This window comes from Pipistrellus kuhlii, unplaced genomic scaffold (assembly GCF_014108245.1).
Source record: "Pipistrellus kuhlii isolate mPipKuh1 unplaced genomic scaffold, mPipKuh1.p scaffold_m20_p_10, whole genome shotgun sequence".
In the NCBI taxonomy this organism is placed as follows: domain Eukaryota; kingdom Metazoa; phylum Chordata; class Mammalia; order Chiroptera; family Vespertilionidae; genus Pipistrellus; species Pipistrellus kuhlii.
In genome coordinates, this window is record NW_023425405.1 from 42,136,932 (window position 1) to 42,160,164 (window position 23,233).

Sequence of the window (23,233 nt, forward strand, 5' to 3'; positions counted from 1 at the left end):
GCTCTCTGTCTCTCTCCCTTCCTCTCTGTAAAAATCAATAATTATATATATATATAAAAGATGGAACCCCAGAAGGAAGCTCTCAGACCCCTGCTGCCAGCGCCTAGAGTTCTCTAGCTCTGTGAGGCCTGGTCACAGGTGAATTCCCTTTCTAGGAGTTTCACAGACACGTCTTCCTCAGGGTAGCGGGTCCTTACAGAAAACCTTCCTCCTTTTGCGGACCTAACAGCACTTAAGTATCTTGCTTATTTACCCGAGAAAGGGGGTTAAGAAGAAAAGAACGAAGGAGGGAAGAAAAAAGGGAAGGAAAGTGTTCCCAGTATATTAAGTTTAAAAAAAGCTATCATTTAATAGCATTTACCATCCAGTTTTAAAATGTGTAATATAATGTAAAATCTGGAAGCATATACATTGCTACAGAAAAGAAAGCACTAGCAGAGCCAAACTAGACACTGAGCATTGCAATGGAGAAATACTGATTATTTTATTATGAATGGCAACCACCCAGGAGAAGGGGAAGCTAACGCTCAAAAGCCCAAGCTCCTGGGTGGAGTATAGGTTACAGATTCTATAGGACAAAAATCACAAGACACCATGGATTAGGTTTTAGAGCTGTGCTAGGAGCTGATTGGTTGGAAGGGCAAGAAATCATTTCTTGAGGTCTTGAGGGCAGTTCTGAGGTTTGTACTGGTGTCCCTTTATCAGGTTCATGGGGAAAGTAGCTGGGGGGGTCGTTCCACCTTAGGATTCAGGAGCTAAAATATAACTTGGCGCCTGCTGGAGGTCCAGACCTTGTGATCATTAGTCAGGTCTGGGCCTCCGAGGTTGCTGATTATGGAGCGGGAGAGAGAGGAGGAGTAGGGAGGGAGGAAGGGAGAGAGAGAGAAAAAAAGAGAGAGAGATGAATTCTAGAGAGTTGGGATTTAAAACTAAATTTAATCATAAGGACCCTTATTTGTTTGTTTTTTATAATATATTTTATTGATTTTTTTTTTTTTTTTTTTTACGGAGAGGAAGGGAGAGAGATAGAGAACTAGAAACATCGATGAGAAAGAAACATCGATCAGCTGCCTCCTGCACACCTCCCACTGGGGATGTGCCTGCAACCACGGTACATGCCCTTGACCGGAATCGAACCCTTGACCCCTCAGCCTGCAGGCCGACGCTCTATCCACTGAGCCAAACTGGCTTTGGCAGGTCCCTTGGTTTTGACATCAAGATATTAACAGCAGTTATAGCTGAGTGATGATATCATAAGCATATTTTTATTTGGCATCAGTATCCCCCCCCCAAAAAAAAACAACAAAAAACAAGAATACAGTTTGTTTAATGTTTTAAGTGCAGTTCTTATTAAAAAGAAATCGTTTTTAAAACCACTATGTATCTTTAAAGAGACTGTACAGGTTGTAGAATGTCTCCAGAGGGAGCATGTGATTTGGTTGGGCCCCTGAGGCCTTGGAAGGTACAGGTGTCCCAGGAGCTTCTCCACGGGGCCCCTGGGTAAAGTGCAGAGCCTGGTGCCTGCAAGGAATGCTGACAAACAGGAGCGGCTGACTGCTGAGGCAGAGGGGAGCCAGAGATTTCACTATGGCTATTTGGAATCTTTTGTGGGTTCATATTGATGTTTGAAATACTTGTCCTGGTTCTGTGAAATATAACATTGGTATATTGATAGGAATTGCATTGAATCTGTAGATTGCTTTGGGTAGTATGGACATGTTAATGATGTTAATTTTTCCTATCCATGAACACAGTAGATGCTTCCACTTATTTGTACCTTCCTCAACTTCTTTCTTCAGTGTTTTATAATTTTACTTACTTATTTTGTTAATTCTCACCTGAGGTAGCAGCTTTACTTTGATGCGGTGTCTAAGGCTGACACCACATTTCTGTGTGTCTGTTAAAATTCAGGCAGATCTCAAACTAGAAAGGTGATAGGTTTCATTCTCCACGCTTGCTCCACGGTTCTCTTAGGACTCTTCATTTTGGGGCAAGTGGTTCTTCTGGAGCACTTACCACAGGAGAAAGCTTTGTCAATATGAATAAATTCTTGTAACATCTCCAGTGCCGGAGGAAGTGGTTCCCAGCTGAAGTTCCCAGTGTTTGTTTTGTAGGACTGTGGTAACAAATCACCACAAACTGGGTGGCTGAGAACCACAGAAATGTATTCTGTCACAGTTGTGGAGGTCAGAAGCCCAGAATCACGATGTCAGCAGGAAGACTGCTCTGGAGACTGTGAGGGAGAATCCGTTCTGCATCTCCCTCCTTGCTCCCGGCAGCTGCCAGCAATCCTCGGTCTTCCTGGCTGTTGAATCACTGACTGTGTGTCTTCATGTGCGTGGCCCTCGGTCTGTGCATTTCTAGTTGGCCTTCTCCTAAGAGCATACTTGCCATTGCACTTAGGGTCCACCCTAACCCAGGATCATGTTATCTTGATAGTCTTACTTTTATTACACCTGCAAAGACCCTTTCTCCAAATAAGGCCACTGGCATGAGTTTGGGTAGATAGATCTTTTGGAAGGCCTCAATCGAACCCACTACAAGAGGCGACAGAAGACGCTGTGCACAGATGGTCAGAGGTTCTGCTCAGATCTCCCTTTTGCTGGGTGAGGTGAAAAACCTCATGCTGGGTGCTATAGATGAGATTTCTCCCTTTGTGTACGCTGAAAGTTAACACCTCTTCCTTGAAGAGAGAGGCTCAGTAGCTCACGTCTGCTCTCCCTGGAGGGATTGTCAAAGAGCCCGGCGGAGGGGAAGTGGTGCTAAGGTTTTCCTGGGGAGAATATAAAGGACTTGCTAAGGAGGGAGAACGTGCGTGCTGTGGGATGGACAGATTGAAAGATAATTTATCTTAATTGTCATTTATTTAATTTTTTTTCTTCCCCATCTTCATGCCTTTCCTAGAATCAAAACAAACAAAAAAACAAAAAACTTCCCCCAAACCCATTCTGTCCTGCTCTGTTTGTTTATGTAAAAAGTCAGAAGAATAACAAATGTTAACTTTTTTTATTCTTGGTGGGATTTTTGTTTTGGTGGTTTTATTTTTTTCTATATTTTTACAATTAAAAAGGTAATTTGATAAATTTTTATAATCAACAAGAGACATCATAGATGTGTTATTAAGGAATACTATTTGCTTCTGTAGATGTTTATTTTTCACTATGGGCCTAGATTTCTAAGCAGTTAGATAATTGTATTCCTGTCTAGTCTGCTTTAAAAAAAAAAAATTAAAGTGACATCATTCTAAGAAAAGAAGTGTGATTACCCCATTGTTCCATCTATTTAGAGAACAACGTAAGTAGCATGGAAAGAGCAACCATAGCGAGGCTAGCAGGTTTGGGTTTGAGTGTGGATGGTGCTGTGCTTACAGAACTAAAAATATCTTATCACAGAGAAAATACCTCTGTGAAAAAGATCTTACCGACCCCATCCTTCAAGGCCAAAAATATGCAATATTTCTATATATAAAAAAAAAAAAACTAATATAACTACACTGCTCTGTGGGCCACATTTGCATTTATATTTTTCTGTCTCCCTTTAACTTTAGGCCATCCTCTCTTATGGCCAAAGAGTAACTTTATTTTAGTGCCAGAGTTGTTTAAAAAGCTATCTATCTATCCATTCCATCATTCTCACTCCACAATTAGAAAATGGAAATTCTTGCCCTAGCTAGTTTGGCTCAGTGGATAGAGTGTCGGCCTGCGGACTGAAGGGTCCCAAGTTTGATTCCCGGTCAAGGGCATGTACCTTGGTTGCGGGTACATCCCTAGTGGGAAGTGTGCAGGAGGCAGTTGATGGATGTATCATCTCTCTCATCAATGTTTCTAGCTTTGCCCCTCTCCCTTCCTCTCTGCAAAACATCAATAAAATATATTTTTTTAAAAAAGAATATGTTAGAATTAAAGGTCAATTTCACCCACCATATCTTATTTAATTCTCACAACAACTCTGAGGAGGAATTTGACTCAAGGTCTCAGTTCTATATGACACATCAGCCTAATATTGGGAAGGGTATAAGTGAAACTGGACGGTCTCTACAACTTCTCTGTAACTCTAAAAGTATTACAGAGGTGGATGTGAGTGAGGGGAGGCATCTGTAATACTTTCAACAACAGCCAAAACCGGTTTGGCTCAGCCTGTGGATTGAAAGGTCCCGGGTTCGATTCTAGTCAAGGGCATGTACCTTGGTTGTGGGCACATCCCCAGTAGGGGGTGTGCAAGAGGCAGCTGACTGATGATTCGCCCTCATCGATGTTTCTAATTCTCTATCCTCTCCCTTCCTCTCTGTAAAAAATCAATAAAATATATTTAAAAAATACTTTCAACAACAAAAAAATACATTTTAAAAAAGTATTTCGAAATAGACTCAAAAAGGGGTCCTCTGTTCTCACAGTTTGCAGGTAGAATATAACCTTTCCTTTTGCAGCTGCAGATACCGATGCCCAAGCTGACACTTGTAATCTCAGACCAGACCAGAGGTCCCCAGTTACCGAGCTGGTTCTTTCGCAACCCTGGCTCTGATTTGCAGGAAGTGTGTAGGAATCTCATCCTTCTGTTTAAAAAAAAGAAGTTTATCAGGAAGCCCACAGATTGCATCTAACTTTGGGAGCACATTCAGGCCGATATGCACAATCTGCTGCAAGGCCTAAATTCATTGTCTCTGTGAAACAATTTTTCTACCACATGATTATTCAAGCACAGGCACCTGAGGCGGTCGCCAGCCGTTACTCCCATCTGGCCCGTTTTATGGGAAGACACATCCTCCCTTCCTCTTGTTCTTCTGTTGCTTTTCTTTGACACTGCAGCCTTTCTTCACCTTCACTTGTTTTCCCTCTGACCTTTCTTCTTGAGTCTGCTGAGGGAGGCGGTGAGGGTCACACTCAGAGCAGAATTGCCAAGATGTGTGCTCCCCCAGCCCCTATCCTCTGAGAGACAGGGGCATAAGTTACCTGGTGTGCTTGCCTCTCAGCCTTGAGCCCTGGGACCAGGGGGAAGCACATTTCTTCAGGATGCTGCTGGGTGACCCTTCCTAAGGCAGCTGCTTGATATCATCCTATACACCAGAGAAGGCTGCAGGCGGACAATTCCTTCCTCCTGCAGTGTTCGCCACCTCACTGAGGGGGATCGGATTCTGATCTTTTCCTACTTCCCCCTTCCTGGGCTGACTTTGAGTGCTGATTCTCTTCTCACCCAATCCTGACCTCTAGTTTCAGTTTCTGAAAACTGCTGCCCTTGGCTACTGCCGGGTGACCCTTCCTATATGCCACTGTTGCTACTGAACATATATTAAGGGAAAGAAAGAAAAGGAGAGAGGCACTTATTATTGCATTATTATTGCCAGTTTTCCTACCTTCTCACAAAGGCATGGAACTTCAAAACCATTTAGGAGAAGAGAGAAAAATTAATTTTAACAACCCTATTTTTATATTTTACATGTTCTCTTCCAGTCTTGGTTCACATGTGAGAGCGCCGAATCCTAACCACTAGACCACCAGGGAACTTCAGTCTTGGTTCACATGTGTAGACATCTTACACAATTACACTGTAGAGAGTATACTTTATATTTAGCTTTTCCCCTTTTAATGCCAAATCATGTTTTTCCCATTTTGCTACAGTCTTCATTATGTTCATTTTAGTAGATTCATCATAAGTGTACTTTATGGTGTTAACTATGTGCCAGGTGTTTAACATATTATTTTATTATTTCACTAGAGGCCCAGTGCACAACATCCATGCACTGGTAGGGTCCCTGGAAGCCACCAGCTGGGTACTCCCACCCTTCTTCCAGGTGCCCCAAACCCTGGTGGAACTCCCAGACGAACTCCCAGCTGAGGGGGCAATTTGCATACTATATAAGATTTTAGTATATAAGATTCCCATTAAACCATACAGTCCAGGTATTATTCTGCTCATTTCACAAGTCAAAAGTGCTGTTCAAGGGAGGTGAAGTAACTTGCTCAAAATCATTCATCCTAGTGAGAGGGTAAGCCAGGATTCAAACCAAGTTCTGCCAATTCCAATGTCTGTGCTGTTGACTTGTCAGAGAATGGGCCGAGGACCCTCAAACCCCAAGCCCAGACGTGTAGCTCAGTACTCTCCCGTAAACCAGTGGCTCAGTGGTTGAGTGTCGACCTATGAACCAGAAGGTCATGGTTTGATTTCAAGTCAGGGCACATGTCCAGGTTGCAGACTCGATTCTTAGTAGAGAGCGTGCAGGAGGCAGCCAATCAATTATTCTCTCTTATTATTGATGTTTCTCTCTCTCTCCCTCTATCCCTTTCTCTCTAAAATCAATAAAAGTATATTTAAAAAACAAACAAAATAAAAACATTTATATAAAAAATATTGCTGCCTTGGTTTCATCTCAGAGAATCTAATATTATTGGTCTGGGGTGCGGCCCCAGGCATCATGGTATTTAAAAACCTCCCCAAATATTTTAATTTCCAGTGAGAGTTGAGAGAACTGCTCTCTATGACAGCTTTACTGTAGAGACAACAAAAGAGGAGAAACACAGTTAAATCCTACCCAAAATGAACGAGAATCATTTAACCACAAAGGTTTTTAAAACATGCCACACCTGACAACTTAGGACACTGACCTTTTCCCCCTTAGTCTGTCAAATTAAAAAATGACAACAACCAACACAACAATAGCCGTTTGGTGTGAACGAATCAAAATTATACCTATTCTTTTCAGTCAGATCGGCAAAAGAAATAACATATTTTCTGGCAGGCTGCAGAATGTTAGTAATTAGCTTATGGGTGCCGTGAGATGGAAAACGTTGAATATCGCTGGCAGAGAGATATAAAAGGAAGCCATCGAGGTAGGTGAGGTGGTGAGAAGCATATGGTGAGGAGTCAGGGCTGAGAACAGAGCTCTGGGAGAGAAGGTGGGAGAGACGGGCAGGAGGAAGAGCAGCAGAGCTATAGCAACGGCTTTCCCCAGGATCTTAAAATCCCAAGTGCTGCCCAGAGGCCAGAAGGAGGAAGTCTGAAAAAGCGACCATTGGATTCCGCAGTCAGTCCTTCACTGGGACCCTCACAGGAGACCGTGGTGGAGCGGTGCTGCCTGGGTAACCCAGATTTCAGTGACTGAAGAAGAGGCTACAATCCATATGGACCTTTTCATACATATTTGGTGTGCCGTTAGAATCTATTAATAGTAAAGTCTCCCTCAGCATCTGCAGGGTATCAGGTCCACGCCCCTGCGGACACCCACATCCGAGGATGTTCAAGTCCCTTGTATAAAGTGGCATAGCATCAGCATATAACCTACGTATACCCTCGCTTGTTATATACATTTCGGCTTTAAAAACGTATTCATGTCTTTTCAGCTGTAAGCATGAGAATACCCAATAAGGGTGACTTACACAACAGAGACCCTCCCATTCAAAGTGTGAGTACACGAACACACACACACACACACACACACACACACACACACACATACGATATATAATAAGCAGCCCAGATGTGGGTGGCTCACAGGCTTAGACTCTCGTTGGCTTCTCTGGGGAAGCTTTTGGCTGCTCTTCGTGGTCAGAAGATGATAAAGCCTCTCCAAATACCCTGGCAGCCTCCAGAGCAGGTGTCTTCAAACTACGGCCGGCAGGCCACATGCGGCCTGCAGAGGAGTCTGATCCGGCCCGCCAGGTTTTTTGGGCAGTGAGCGCAGCCGAGGTGTTACAGTAGGAATTAGTAGTTCATATAGTCCGGCCCTCCAGCTCTCTGAGGGACCGTGATCTGGCCCCCACTTTAAAAAGTTTGAGGACGCCTGCTCCAGAGGGATAGAGCTCCTCAGTGCCTCTCTTCCTGTCATCGGGAAGCAAACCTTCCTGAAAGCTCCCAACAGGGATGCCCTAGTGACTCCCCGGCTGTAAAACTCACACTCCACCCTCAGCTGCCAGGAAGTTTCAGCCAGTGAACATCTGGAATTTCCCCTCCTTCATACTGGGAGGTAGATTCTGCTTTCAAGGAAGCAGGGGAAGAGAAAGATGGCTATACAGACCACCAAGGGAGTATGGAGAAAGCTTTTAACTTAAACAAACAAACAAACAAACAACACCACAGTTGAAACTGAGCATGCTTAAATGCTTTTTGTAGGAAAATATATAATCATAATAGTGTGACCCCTGAAATTGGGGGTTGCAATGGGGTGTGAAACATGAGAGATGGACAGGCATCTCTCCCATTCTAATTGTAGGGAGGGAGGAATGAATGAGGGTGGAAGGAGGTGAATGTGTAGGTTTGTTGGGAGGTGAGGGAATTCCCATTCGAAGGCTTCCCTTTCTTCCCCGTGAAGTCGGTGACTGAGTCACCTGAGGAGGGGAAGGGAGTGTTGCCCAAGCAACAGGATTTCCAGCTGGTTTTAAAGCACGGCTGAGGGTGGCTGCCCTGAATTTAAAATTAATCAGGCCCTGAATTTAAAATTAATCAGGAGTGTGAATGATTTTTCCCCTCCAGCTGCGCTAGATACCTTGTCACAAGTGTTGAGAAGGCAGATAGATTAATATCTCAGGGGACTTTCTTCACAAGTGTGATAGAATAAATGAACAAGGGAAGAGAATATTATAAAAAAAAAAGCACTTGCAGTGCTAGAACACAGAATCTAAGTTGGGAGAAGGTGAAAACAAGGGAGTAGATTCACAGTGAGCAAGTCAAGACAACAAAGGATCAGAGACCATGAAGTTGCTGAAGGACCCATGAGGGTGGGAGGAAGGACTGGAGGACAAGGCATACCGAATGGTCTCTCTGGACATATTTCCAACACGGTGCAGTTCTGAATCATGACCAAGGTCAGAATGTTGCATTGAAATGAGTGGCGGAAGCACAATTAAAAATAAAAAAAATACGAGGAGCTATGGTATTTGGGAGGGTCATCTATATGGCCTGTGGCCCAATTTACAAAAATAGAGATGTACAAAAGAAGTGCATACAAGTCCTCTGGAAGTTATATTAAAATACAGATCCTGATTCAGTAGATCTGGGGTAGGACTAAAGCTCTGCATTTCTAACAAGTTACCAGGCGATTCAATTTGGTCTTTTGGGAACCACACTTCCAGTGGCAAGACACTGGATAACCTGTCGCTGACTATCTCACATACTATGTGTTTTACTTAAATGTCCTCTATCCTGCTCTGCTGAAACGTGTGGGCCTTAGAATAGATATGTCCTGTTTGTCCCAGCTTTAGCTGGTTGGGTGTGGAGAACCTGATACCAGTAGAAACCAACCCATAATCTGGATTCATCGGACCAACGTTTCTCATGTGAACCTGAACTGAAAAAATAGAGATGGGAACACTAAAGCAGTGGTGGGCAGTGGAATTTCAAGATCCATTTTCCCCATTTGTTCCCCCAAATCAAACTAAAGTCTTATTTGAGTTAAAGTTTTGGTGAGCAGTCATCATGATGAAATCGGTGCTTGTGGGGGGAGGGGCGGGAGGAAGAGGGAATGGAGCAGAGGCACAAAATTGACATGAGACAAGAGACCAAGCAGCTCTAGGAAGAGAGGGTGGTTATCCCTGACACCACCTCTCCTCAAGTGTACCCTCCACTGGCATCTGGTCTCTCTGGCCAGCCTTCTTGACTCTCTTTACCATGGATAAATCACACTCTTTTTCTTGGGGGGTGTCTTGATTTAGAAGGCTCCTCCAGGAAGCTTCTCCTGTCACCTGAGACTGTGGTGCCCTACATACACCTATAGCATCTCATAGTGTCCAGATCATAGCATTCATCAATCACTATTTATGACAACCCTTTGGATACTTATGTGCCATGTATTTTATATATATATATATATATATATATATATATATATATATATGAAGTTAGATATTCTAGTTTCATTTATTGTTTTCAGTCTTCATTTTTTACTTAAAAAGGAGCTCAAAAGAAGCTAGATAACTTGCCCAAGACCACACATAGCCTGTGGAATTGAAGTTCTATGGTTGCCTATCTTCAAAGTGTTTGTCCTCTTAAGTATTTGTGAATGAATGTTGCTGAATCTGAGTAAAAGGAAGTTATCTGTTGGGCCAATTAACTTTCTAACAGAACTGGGTAAATAATTCTGGGTAAAAAGTCCTGTTATAACCAAAGTGTCCTGAACAAAGAGGCCATTTACATAACTGGTAGATGAGATGTGCACAATACCTGATTCTAGTCAGTATAGTGACTTCCAAACCTACGGCTAGGGGTCCATCTTGTCCTTATCCCTTGTTCTAAATGGTGAAGGGACCACCTGGACTCTTTTCTTGGACTCTCGATGCCAACATGGGCCCTCTGTGCACACATATATCCATAGAGCTTTCTTCAGTCTGGGAGTTGGTGTGTCCAGGGACAGGAGCCTGCCTGTGTTGGTGTCCTATTCTTATAAACGACCCACGTTGCACAGCGATGCTACGTTGCTTGCCTAGAAGTGTATGCACCTCCGGTTCTTTGTTTTCTGTGAAGTGAAGAGGTTGACAGGCACACGTTCCCTGAGGCTGCAAACACACTTAGTCAGCACCTGCTCTGGCTGGATGAGTAGACCAAGTACCCCGCACTCATCACTTCCCGACTGTTTCTATGAGCCGCACAGGACCCCTGTCACAGGCCAAACCAGACATCCAAACCCTCAACCACACGTATCTAGGACCCCACTCCGTCCCATTGTGCAAACACGGGGGTGGCTGTGTGCTTCAGATGCTTCTGGCCAAATGCACAGCCAGCTTCAGGGCCTTTCTGTGCTCCGGCGGCGGCTCGCGCAGACGCCGAGGACCTGGAGGCTCAGAACCGTCCCGCGGGCTCCACCGGCCGCTCCGAACTAACGCTCCGCCGGCGGCGCCCGGCGCGCGGATTGGCTGCCGCGGCCGTGACGTGAGCGGGGCGGGGCGGGACGGTTTGCGACAGCGGCGCGGGGTCCCGGCCCGAGGCTCCGAGCGAACCGCAGCGCGGCTCCCGGACCCGACCGGACCGCACCGGCCCGAGCGCTCTCTCGGCGGCTCCGCGCCGCAGCCTCGGCCCCAGCCCGCGCGGTGTGGACGCGGGACCCGCGGCCCCGGCGCGGCCGGCACTCTCCGGCGGGCGGGCGGGCGGGCGGCCCAGAGCCCAGAGCTCCGCGGAGCCTCCCGCCGGGCGGCCGCGGGTTCCCGGAAAGGGCGGCCGGTCGGCCGGTCGGCGCGGGGCCGCGGCGGGACTCCCCGCCCGGAGCGCGAGGAGAGCGGCGGCAGGTAACGCAGCCGCCGCGGGGTCCGAGGGCCCGGCCTGCGCCCGCCGCGCTGCGGGCGGCTCCGCGGAGCTCCCGGCTCTGATCGCCCCCAACTTCCCTTGTCCCGCCGCCGGGAGCGGGGGCGGCGCGGGAGGGGTGCGGGGAGGAGGGCGCCGGGCTCCTAACGAATTCTCCCCGGAAAACTTTGCCCCGCGCCGGGAGGTGTGCGCGCCCGCGGGGAGGGGGCGGGGAGCGGAGCCCGGCGCCGAGATTTGGGGAAGTGGCGCCCCGCGGGGGGAAGGGGGCGGGGGGCCCCCGCGGGGAGGCGCCCCAAGGTGTCCCTCTCGCTTCCCCCGGCAGCTGCGGACGATGCGGCGGCGAGCGGGGCTGCGGCGCAGCCGCCCGGCCCCCCGCGCCTGAGCGCCCGCCGCCGGGACCCCGGGCGCCCGGCCGGGCGATGCGCGGCCCCCGCTGAGCCGGCGGCGCGGGAGCCCGGAGCGCAGCCTTCGCGGCGGGCATGCCGGATCGGCGCCGAGTGTGACTCTGGGGGACAGTGAAGGAGCCCCAACATGGAGGACTTTTCTACCAGGACCTACGGCACCAGCGGGCTGGACAACCGGCCGCTGTTCGGAGAAACGTCGGCCAGGGTGAGCGCGGGCGGGGCTCCGGCCCGGGGCTGGGGGTCTGTCTGTCTGTCGGTCTGTCTGTGTGTCTGTGTCTGTCTAGGCAGGGTCCCGGCGCGGCCCCCGAGGGCGCTGAGAGGCAGAAGGCTGGCTCCCCCACCCGCTCCCCTCCCGGGGTGTTGGCCCCGCCGCTCGGCTCCCTCTCGGGGGCGGGGGTGGCCCGGCGCCCTGGCGGCGGGAAAGTTGGCCAAGTCCTGGGCTACTGGGGCCCTGGAGTGGCGGGCGGGGGCGGGAGGTGTTTGCACACCCGCCGGGGAGCTGGCCTTGGAGAGGCTTCCGTACCGGGGCCCCCACCTCTCCCTCCCCGGAGGCGCTTCTCTGATTGCTGTGCTTCCAGGGCCATTAACGGTTCGCCGCCGCCGCCTCCAGAAGTGAGAGTTTCTTGTTGGCTTTTCCTCGCAGGAAGCGGTCAAGGGTCTCCGGACCCACCCAGGCCCCGTGGTTATACGTTATTTCAGGCTTTCCCCGAGTCTGTTTTTCTCACCAGCCTCATCCTGGGCTGTCCTGGGCCGGGCCAGGGAGAGAGCGCCCTGCCCCGGCCTCGGCGTTCTTGTTCGGAGCGCTTTGGGCCAGAGGAGCTTGTTTTTGTGTTGGTGGTGGTGGTGGTGGTGGTGGTGTTGGTTTCACCTGGAAAGTGGCACGGGCGGCCTTGGATCCCTGATTGCTCTCAGGCTCTCAAAAAGTCGTGTGCATGGGAACCCACGTCCTCTTGGGTTTCTCAGCCTGGGCAGGGACAGGATAGGGACCTGTACACCCCAAAGTCTGGGACGGGGCCCCGAATCTGGAAGCTGCCAGCCTGCTACAAGACTACCACTTTATTTATTTACTTATTTAGTTAGTTTTTAAGTTGATAATCTTTTCATTTTATTTTTTAATTACTTTATTGATTAAGGTATCACATATTTGTCATCATCCCCCCATTCCCATCCCATAGCCTCCCCATGCATGCCCCCACCCCCCTGTTGTCGGTGACCACTGGTTAGGCTCATATGCATGCACACAAGTCCTTTGGTTGATCTCTCTCCCTTATTCCCATTCTCCCTTACCTTCCCTCTGAGGTCTGACAGTCTGATCGATGACGACCACTTGATTTAAAAAAAAACACACACACACAACTCCATGTGGATTTTGTTTTCTCTTAAAGTGTCTTAAGGAAAAAGTGTTTTAAGCCTGAAGTCGAGGAGGATGCTCCTTGTCTGTCTTGTGGCTTTGCATGATCGCAGGCACCTGGCTTGAGAAGTATGGCTCCAGTCCAGTAGAAGTTTCTCTGCTCACATTATTGAGATTGTGTGACAGGCCCCAGGGTCCAAGGAACCCAGCGAGGCGGAGGAGACGTGAACAGTGTGATACCGTTAGGTGTGCGCTATGGATGGGGCATAGAGGGCTCAGAGGAGAAGCTGGTCACTTTTATTTGGGAAGCTTGGGGGAGACCCTAGGATAGCTTCTCCAGTCAGTGTCTGCTAGTCATGAGCTTTAGTCGTGCGCTATGGATGGGGCATAGAGGGCTCAGAGGAGAAGCTGGTCACTTTTATTTGGGAAGCTTGGGGGAGACCCTAGGATAGCTTCTCCAGTCAGTGTCTGGTAGTCATGAGCTTTAGATATGAATGCCTCTAAACTGGAGTTTGAAGAGGATTTGGAGCCTGGAGAATGGAGGCAGCTTGTTGCTTGAAGGGATCAGACAAAAAGCATCTGGCTGCCCAGCAGTTTCGACAGCTGAGAGGTTCACCGTTTCTCCCATGGGCCTGGGCACACCGATTGGGGTTCTGAGGAATGCAGGTTCTGACCTCACTTAGCCCCATAGCCCTGGGCACTGAGGTAGGTGACTTGGTTGGTAATTGACTTGTTGATTATTTATCCTCATCCGAGGATATTTTTTTCCCATTGATTTTTTAGGGAGAGTGGAAGATAGGGAAAGACAGAGAGAAATATCAGTGCGAGAGAAACGCATCGATTGATTGCCTCCTGCATGAGCCTGGACCAGGGCCCTGACCCGGGAGGAGCCTGCAACCGAGGTGCTTCACAGTGACACTTAATATTCTGAACTACTTTTGATGAGAAAAATCTAGAAAGGGGAAATCCCACTTCTTATAGTGTGACAGATCTTCTGACTTCTTATATCTACCTTATAACAACTGACCAGACATACAGCCTCTCAATTCTATTATTTTAAAATTTATTTTTTAATTAGTTTACATATGATGCTGTTCTGTATTAGTTTCAGATGTACAGCAAAGTGGTTAGAAAATCATATTCTTTGCAGAGTGGTCCCCCAGCCTGGCCCCACACCTATTTATCTTGGTGTTATTGACTATATTCCTTAGGTTGTAATCTATATCTCTGTGGCTATTCTGCAACTACCAATTTGTACTGCTTAATTCCTCAGTTTTAAATCTAGAAAGGACTAGACCTTAACTTTTAGGCAAAGATGACTAAAGCTCACAGAGTAGTGTAGCCTAGAGGGAAACTGTTCTTGCTTAGTGCCAGCATCTGCTAGGATTCAGCTTTCTTCCCTTTGATACTCAGATTCCTTGGTAAGATGTGTGTTGTTATTGTTGTTAGAACCAAGGAAGCTGAACCACAAAGCAGGTTACCTTTTTCAGTCACACAACTAACTCTGGTTAGGATTTACCAACGCCCTTTCATGAGTTGACTGGTATAACACTTCAAAAGCACGGTGGACATTCACTGACCTATTACCCTTTCACAGGAAATCGGTGAAGTGGCCACCCATGGTCACGGAGTGAGTGAAAGGGAGTGAGAGCTACTAGGGCCGAGGTCAGCAAACTGCGGCTCGCAGGCCACATGCGGCTCTTTGGCCCCTTGAGTGTGGCTCTTCCACAAAATACCACGGTCTGGGCGAGTCTATTTTGAAGAAGTGATGTTAGAAGAAGTTTAAGTTTAAAAAACTTGGCTCTCAAAAGAAATTTCAATCGTTGTACTGTTGATATTTGGCTCTGTTGCCTAATGAGTTTGCCGACCACTGTACTAGGGAATAATTAATATATAACCACGGGGCCCTGAGCAGCGCCCTTCTGGGCAGTGCCTGAGGGAACTTCTGTCTTCCTCTGTCCTGGCTGCACACAGTGATATCAGGCATTGAACTCCAACTGTATTCACTCTTTAGCATGATATTTAGGAATAGCTTTACAGGTAGAGTCACGGAAAGAAAGGTAAAAGTAGCCGGTTCTCTATTATTACATAACTACCTAAGGGATAAGACAAGGGAGGAAAGCTGTTCAGTTTTTCTAAGAAGTAATTCCCTTATTTCTTGATACCTTTGGGATTACATAATACTAAATGGTCAGAATACATCCTGGTCAGAATGTCTCAATGCTTTTTTTGCCTTTTGTATCTGTTTCAAGTTCTGGGATAGATAACCTCTCTTTTAGAAAAAAGCAAACCTGGCACAAATGCCATGGCAATCCAGGATATCTGAGGTTCTTAATGTGCTGTAGCTTCGCTTTTTCTAAAGAAGCACTGTCCAGTAGAAATATAATGTGAGCCACGTACCTGATTTTACATGTCTCAGTAGCCATATTAAAAAGTATAAACAGCCCTAGTCAATTTGGCTCAGTGGATAGAACGTCAGCCTGCGGACTGAAGGGTCCCAGGTTCAATTCCAATCAAGGGCACATGCCCAAGTTGCCGGCTCTGTCCCCCCAGGAGGGGATGTGTAGGACGCGGCCAATTAATGATTCATCATTGATGTTTCTTACTAATGTTTCTATCCCTCCCTTCCTCTCTGAAGTCAATAAAAATATCTATTTTTAAAAAGTAAGTGGTTAAGAGCATCGGCCTATGCACAAAAGGGTCATTGGCTCAATTTCCAGGAAAGGGCATGTTCCTCGGTTGCAGGTTTGATCCCAGGTCTGGCTGGGGAGTGTGCAGGAGGCAACTAATCCATGTGTTTCTCCTATATTGGTGTTCCCCCTCCTCCTCCCCTCTCTAAAAATCAATGGAGGATTAACAACAACAAACATTTTTTAAAGTATAAACAGATGAAATTAGTTTTAAATCCATACATCCAAAAGATTTTAATATTTAATCAAAATACAGTTGTTTTATTATATAATCAATATAAATGGAAATATGTAGTTTTACATGTTTTTTTTTTTACAACTCCAGTGCATGTTTTTCACTTACAGCCTGTCGCAGTGTAGACCGGCCACATTTCAGTGCTCAGTAACCACATGTAGTCAGAGTACTATTGTATTGGACAGCCCAGTCTTAAATCAAGTGAATTATTAGTTAGGGTGGCTCCATAGTCTGTGGGACTTCTCAGAATATGTTAAAGTGCTAATTTTCATTGGGACTCTAGTTGGAGAATAGTGCTTTTTGTACTGTTTTGGTGGCCAAGTCTTTTAGCACTGGCACAATGCCCTACCCAATTCTCATCTCCCCCTCCTCCTACCCAGGAGTATTCAAGGGACCCTTTCTAGGGTTTGAAAGTGTTAATCAAGGAACCTCCATCCCTGCTCCTCCTTTCCCTCCCCTAGTGTGAACTAAAACCTGGAGGTGTTCCCCCCTCTCTTGGCCAGGGCTACCTTTAGAAGTTGCTTTAGGACAGCACATCCTTGGGGTAATCTTTCTATGTGATGGGTAGGCATTAAGTTATCCTCAGGGCCTGTAAGGCGGTCTTGATTTCTTGACTTGCTAGCTCACTGCCCAGTCATCAGAAATCATTTCAGCCAGTCTGACTGGTGAACCCAGCAGGGGAAGCTTCTGTCTGGGGGAGAAACCTAGTGCTGTTGGTGGGAGGTAGTGTAAACCAGTTTGCAGACCAGCTTATTGATTTTCACTAGCCACCAAGTAAGTGATTCATCCTTTAAGAAGGTGGCGGCAGTTCTTATCCCTGTATTCCTACTTGGATGTGATATGAGAAGAGTGAGTTACTTTGGAGGAAGGCACATCACTGGACTCAGGTAACACTGGAGGGGAACCTCTGAGTAAGGGGCAAGGAATTGGCCTCAATTCTCAGGTTTTTGGTTGCAAGGCAAACGTTCTATGTACCCTTTCCTCCTCTACTGTATTTTGTTTTTGTTTTTTTGGGTTTCTTTTAGGTGTAAAGGTTTTTTTCTGATGTGTAGTCCAATTCAAGCAATTCAAACTTGGGGCATTTGATTTCTGCAAATACTAGTGTAAGATTAGAGGGGCTCCTTCTCGCCTTTTTGAGGTGTGAAGGGCATGGGGGTTGCTTAATTAAGAACAAAGCTGTGGTTCATATGGTTGAGCCTGCCAGCTGCCTGTTTCCTTGCCCAGTGCCCCCAAGGCTGTCCTCCCAAGGTTCCCAGCATCTTTCCTTTGGCAGAACTTGGGGTGATCCTCAGAGGAGAGCTAGTCACCCAAGGGACCAGGTCATGGTCCCCTTTCCTCTCACTTTAGTTGCAGTTTCTTGGGCTGGAGAAACAGTTCGGGCAGATGGTTGGCCATGACTTTTTTTCTGCTCTAATAGTATTCTCTCCCCACCCCAGACCAGAGGACTCTCTGGGGTTTGGCTCAGGCATCTGTATTTTTAAAAAGCTCCTCAGAGGATACTGGTGCAGAGGGAGGGCTGACATCGCTGGTCTCCCCCAGGCTCCGTGGAAGCCCAGTCCAGCCTGGCACTTCTTGTGCACCTCTTTCCTTTAGCTGCCTCCCTGTCTTGGCAAATGTTGTTCTCCTTTCTGTAGGTCCCTGTCTTCTCCAAATTTCTGGATTCTGCTCAGTCTATTCCCCACCTCAGAACCTTCCTTACTACCAGCCTGCAGCCACACTTCACTCCTACAAGCCTGGCAGTCAGAGGCCCCCAACACTTGCTCCTTGTGCTTTGAGGGATTTATATATAGGTGGTCTCAGAGTATACACTCCTTGTGGGAGAGGCCGTGCCCTCATTTCTCCATAGCACTAGGCACAATGCTTTGCCTACTTCTTGATTTATGTATACTAAGTTTACAGTGAAGTGAGAATTTAGCATCACCAAAAAATAACCTGCATTCTTGGGAGATCGTGGAACATCTGTAACAGATGGAAACTGGTGTTCAGGAAGAAACCTGGAATGCTGATACCAAAACTAGAAGTGGTGCTTCAGGCTCTCCTGCAGTTTAGGTCCTCACTCTCCCCTCTCCTTGTTGAGCTTCCGCAAAAAGGCCCGTCGTAGGAATACACACAATATTGTGTAAAAAACACTTAAACTGAGGTCTGGCCTTTCATAAGTGGATGGTCTGCTGGGTTTTCTTCTCTGTAGATGGGTTTTCCAGGTCTGTGATAAGAGGCTGGATCTACCAAATTGAGTCTTTTATTTTCCCTTAGGGTCAATCCATAGGCCATGTATAGGTGACCATGTTTAGTGAACTGCCCTAGGGACATGTGTTTCTGTGGAAATTACGGAATGCATTTTAAATTGAGTCTAGGGCATAGCACACGTCCTGAGGAGCCTCATCCCATTGGGAGATGGGCATTGGATGTGGTGGAACTAACACTAACACTGTATTGACAACTACTTGCCAATCCTCTGTTAATGTCTGTTTCTCTGTTCTAGACACTTTATGTGTAGTATTTCCCAATCCTTACAGCAACCCTGCATATTTGGTCATGTGCAAATATGGGGATTTAGGCCTGAAGTTAAGTGACTTTTGCAAGGCAGGCATATGGTAGGAGAATAAGTCATGTGTTATCTCCTAACCTCAGGGTCCTTTACTATATACCATTCATTCTGAACAGTGGCACATAAAAATAGGGTACTTCCTTTGGTTACCAACTCTAGGGATCATTTGCCCCTTAAAGATGTAGAATAGGTTTGTTTCCTATGGTTGCTGTAATCTTTTTATTTATTTATTTTTACAGAGAGGAAGGGAGAGAGATAGAGAGTTAGAAACATTGATGAGAGAGAAACATCAATCAGCAGCCCCCTGTACACTCCCCACTGGGGATGTGCCCACAACCAAGGTATGTGCCCTTGACAGGAATCGAACCTGGGGCCTTTCAGTCCGCAGGCTGACGCTCTATCCACTGAGCCAAACCGGTTTTGGTAATTGTTGCTGTAATCTGATTTTCATAAATGGTGCTTTAGTGAAAAGAATATATTTCAATAGCATGTACCTGTGAGAAAGAGAATCTGGCAGAATGGGTATAACAAAAACATTCACAATGGAAAGATACTTCAAAATGTGAATCTGTGGTATAAGAGAAACATGTAAAAATGAATGTGTACTTACTGTGTCGAGAGAGAAGTGAGGGGAAAGTTGTTGTTCAGGGCTACACAAGGCCGTGGAGGATGTGGATGCACTGAGGTCAGAGCGTGAGACTGTCAGGTGTGGGCGGCCCTGCATTCTCGTAAATCCTTTCTCACGTGTCCACTGGCACCGCTCAGTCTGGCATTTCTTTGGCAAGCCTCCAAAGGATAGAACCTTTGATCAGAGAAAATGTGTCCCCTCACTCTCCACCCAGTGGGTGCTGTTCCTAGGGTTGTCCCTGGTGCCAGCGTGAGGGGAAGCTCCTGCTGAGTTAGAGCCAAGTACCGCTGTGGACCCAGGTTAAACCCACTGGCTCAGCTGGGCCCAAACCCTCCTCCCACACCCTCTCGGTGGGTGTGTTCCCAGAGGGCTGCCCTTTACGCGTGCCATCCGGCCATTTCCAGAGCTTTCCTGAAAGTTGATTTGGAAGAAGACAAGGAAAATCATTTCTGAGAATTGGCCTTTTATTTATGGTATGAGAACCCTTATGTTTGATTGGGAAATGAAGAAGTTTGGACCCAGAATTGCACAATTGTTGGATGTGGCTCAAGGGTGTGAATCACTCCTTGAAGGCTAACAAAGGTGGGAAGGAAGGTCATGCCCTTTGGAAGTGTCAAACATGCTGAATAGATTGCTTTCCTTCTCTCTCCCTCACAAGACGGTCACCGCATTAGTAACCCCAAGAACATGTGGGCTAGAGATAACAGGGGCTAGGGATAATAAGTACTGAATTTAAAGGGATGAACCCTTTAATAAAAGGATGAGCAAAGTGGCAGGGAGCACGAAGAAGGGAGTAATTCCCCAGGAGACATCAGATCAGAGGGCTTTTGAATTTTAGACCTAGAAGCAGAACATCAGACTTAATAAGAGGAGGTGACCAGAAGTCCCAAACAGGAGGTCCAGCTTGTGTCAAAGGGGTAGGGGCTGGAAAGTATAGCAAGTGGCCCGGGGTTGTGATGGTTCCATGTGACTGGACTGTTGAACTTGGGAGGCAAGGTCAGAGGAAGGGTGGGGCTGGGTGGAGAGCCTTGAATGCCTTGCTAAGGAGTATGATTTTCTTCTGGAGGCTTTAGGTTCAGTGTGCATGAACTTTTTTTTTATTCAATTATTCATCATTATGCATACTTCATCTCGGGAAATGTGCTATGTGCTGGATAGTGTATCTTTTCTCATGGAGCATAGATGTACTGCAGGGAAGATAGGCATTAAACAAGTCTTTGTTCTTTCTTTCTCTTATTAATAAGCATCAGTCATCCTGGCCTTTTTTTTAAAGTAGTATTTAAAAAAATCTTCCTTCCTCCCTCCCTCCCTCCCTCCCTCCCTCCCTCCCTCCCTCCCTCCCTCCCTCCCTCAGATAGAAAACATCTTAGATCGGCTGCCTCCTGCATGCTCCCTTCTGGGGATTGAGCATGCAATCTGTGCATGTGTCTGAGATTAGGAATTAAACCAGTGACCTCTTGGTGCAAGGGTCAGTGCTCAACCACTGAGCCATACCAGCTGAATCTGGCCTTTTTTTCTCATTTAATTCCCAAGCTCACTTCTGTCTCAGGGCCTTGGCACTGGCTTGTTTGCAATATTCTTCTCTAAGGTCATTGCATGTTTCATTTATTTTTCTTATAAAGGCTCCTGCTCAAAAGTCACATCATCAGAGGAGATTCTTTTGACTAAAACTAAGCCCTCAATTTCCACCCTGGTTACTCTTCTTTTACCCTGTTCTATTGTCTTCCTAACTTCCTAAAACTTAGCATGTGAAAAAAAGTAGAGAATGAATGCTTAACATCCAAGTTGGAAACAGAATGGATAGAAGGTTCTTCTAATATTGAGGGAGTTGAGGTTTTTGAGGCCAAAACACCATGAAGGAAGAAATTCAGTGTAGAGATGAGAACAGGCATAATTAATTGAGCCAGAGAATGGGTGCAGGATTGGCAGAGGAATTGATCACTTTCCGGTCCTCTGTAAGCCAGAAGAATGAAAACGGGAGTTTTCCTTTTTTGTGTGTGGCCTTTTTGTGTGTGTAAGAATTTCTGCTGCTGTATAGTCTTCAAGAGTGGTACCAGGAACCTGTTTGAGGTAGTGCTTCTAACTACTTTCTTGAAAGAGACAAAGAGTCAACCCAAATAAAGGCCATGGAAAAACAGTGAAAGCTCAGCCAAAAACATGAATTCATGGTAAACTCAGTTAGTTTGTTCTTTTAGCTAACTATTGGGCATCTAGTCTATGCTGGGCACTGTGATTGGCCGAGGGAAATGACCAGTGCCACTTTCCACCAATACGGTGACACCTTTGTACAACCAGAAGAACATTATCTGCACTCTGCTCCCGTGTCAGACATGGCCCTTAGCCTCCAGGACCCTATAGAGCAGAGGAGGAGGCTGACGAGTAAACTGGGAGTTAAGAAGTTAGGACCGTCTGAAGGTTTCACAGCAAGGCTTCACCTCAGCATAGAAGCAACTGGGGTGTTGAGGGTGACTCTGGGCTGGGTTTTCAAAGCATCCACAGCAGCTGAGCATATCCACCAGGAAGTCTTCTGTGCATTGCTGAAACTGCTGACTCCACCCACGGTCAAAGATTGGGAGGGAGGCCCTCCGGTCAGAGGTTGGGATGATATAGTCAGTGGATGTGGGTGAAGTCCAGTTTCAGGCAGTAGAGCAGAGGGTTGGAGGAAGAGGGATGTGGCAAAGCAGGTGCTGAAATAATTGAGGTAACTGAGAAGAAGGGAATGAGACTGCCAGGGTGCATATGTTTCAGAAACTTGAGGATGTTTTATTCCATAGACTAGTATTTCTCTCGTGTTCTGGATGCTGGAAGTCTAAGGTCAGTGCCTGCAGGGCTGGGTGAAGGCCCTCTTCTGGGTTGGAGACTTCTGAGTGTATTACCACGTGGCAGTAGGGGCCAGGGAGCTCTCCGGAGCCTTTTATTTTTTAAATAAGGGCACTAATCTCATTTATGAAGCCTCCACCCTCATGACCTAACCACTTCCCTCCTAATACAGTCTCATTGAGCCTTAATATGAATTTGGGAGAGGGGTGTGACACAAACATTCACACATAGCAGAGGATATTACTGAAATCACCCTGTCAGCCTGGCCTGGGGGGCAGGGAATGCCTTGCCCCCCACTTCTGGCCCCGTGAGTGTGGGATGGACTGTGGGTAGCAGAGCTCTGTTGGGGAGAATGTTCGGAGACAGCAGCAAGGGAAATCTAGCATGGGAGGATGCTATAGCCCCAGAGACAGGGTGCTCACATGGCAGACTTTCAGGGTTGGGGTGGGGTGTAAAGACTGACCCCGCAGGACTGAGAACACCTGGAGAGGCGATGTGGGTCTATAGAGCTACCTGTGGTGGTGTCTGACAGGAAGGACTTTTATGGAGTCCCGGAGAAAGACACACAGTAAAACCTTTGTATAAAGGACTCATTCAGTCAAGGGGGTTTCCATTAAAGCTGAAAGTCCCTTATATAATAAAGTAGGTTTTTCGAATGCCTATGTTCAAAATTTGACAAATTAGTTGTAGATATAGTTGTGTAATTAAAATTAGGTATTTATGGCAGTTTTAATTTCACAGGGTTTTCTCTATATATTCTTGTACTTTTAAATTTATACTGAATAAGTCTAGTAAATGTGTGCATTTACCAGTCACTGCAAGTAAACAAATGCCCACAGCTGGGGCATGGCTTAGTATCACGTGAGAACATCACCTGCACCTGTTAAACTGTTTCAGAAAGTCACACCGTGTGACCACAGAGCCCATGCAATGTGATCATGTGCTAATCATTCACTGAACATTGTTTACAAGTGGTGACTTTTGGATTTAAATATGGATATACCGTATTTTTCGGACCATAAGACACACTTTTTCCCCCCCAGAAGTGGGGGGAAAAAGTCCCTGCGTCTTATGGTCCAAATATAGCCTACACATATACTTTAAAAAAAAAGTTTACTTGCCTGGCTCTGTGTGCTTGCCCGGCTCTAAAATGGTTCTAAATGCTGCTGTTTACTTTACAGGGTTGATTACATGTGTTTATGACTGTGATGTTGGGTTTTAATGCACATAAAATATTTTAGGACACTATTTGTTTCAGAATCTTTTTTTCTTCATTTCCCTTCTCTAAAAACTGGTGCGTCTTATGGTCCGGAGCGTCTTATGGTCCGAAAAAT

At 46.7% G+C, this 23,233-nt stretch overlaps 1 protein-coding gene across 4 annotated transcripts in view; it reads left to right on the plus strand.

Moving 5' to 3' along the window:
- Positions 1-11,090: 11,090 nt before the first annotated feature.
- TMEM243 (transmembrane protein 243) overlaps positions 11,091-23,233 on the plus strand; it is a 40,903-nt gene continuing 28,760 nt past the window's right edge. For all 4 annotated transcript variants that reach the window (XR_006740983.1, XR_004986551.2, XM_045578493.1 and 1 more), the window contains exons 1-2: positions 11,091-11,207; positions 11,546-11,832. Coding sequence is in view for 2 of the 4 variants with exons in the window: in XM_045578493.1 (XP_045434449.1) it covers positions 11,755-11,832 (78 nt within the window). In the remaining 2 variants the exon portion in view is untranslated. The remainder of the gene's footprint in view (positions 11,208-11,545; positions 11,833-23,233) is intronic.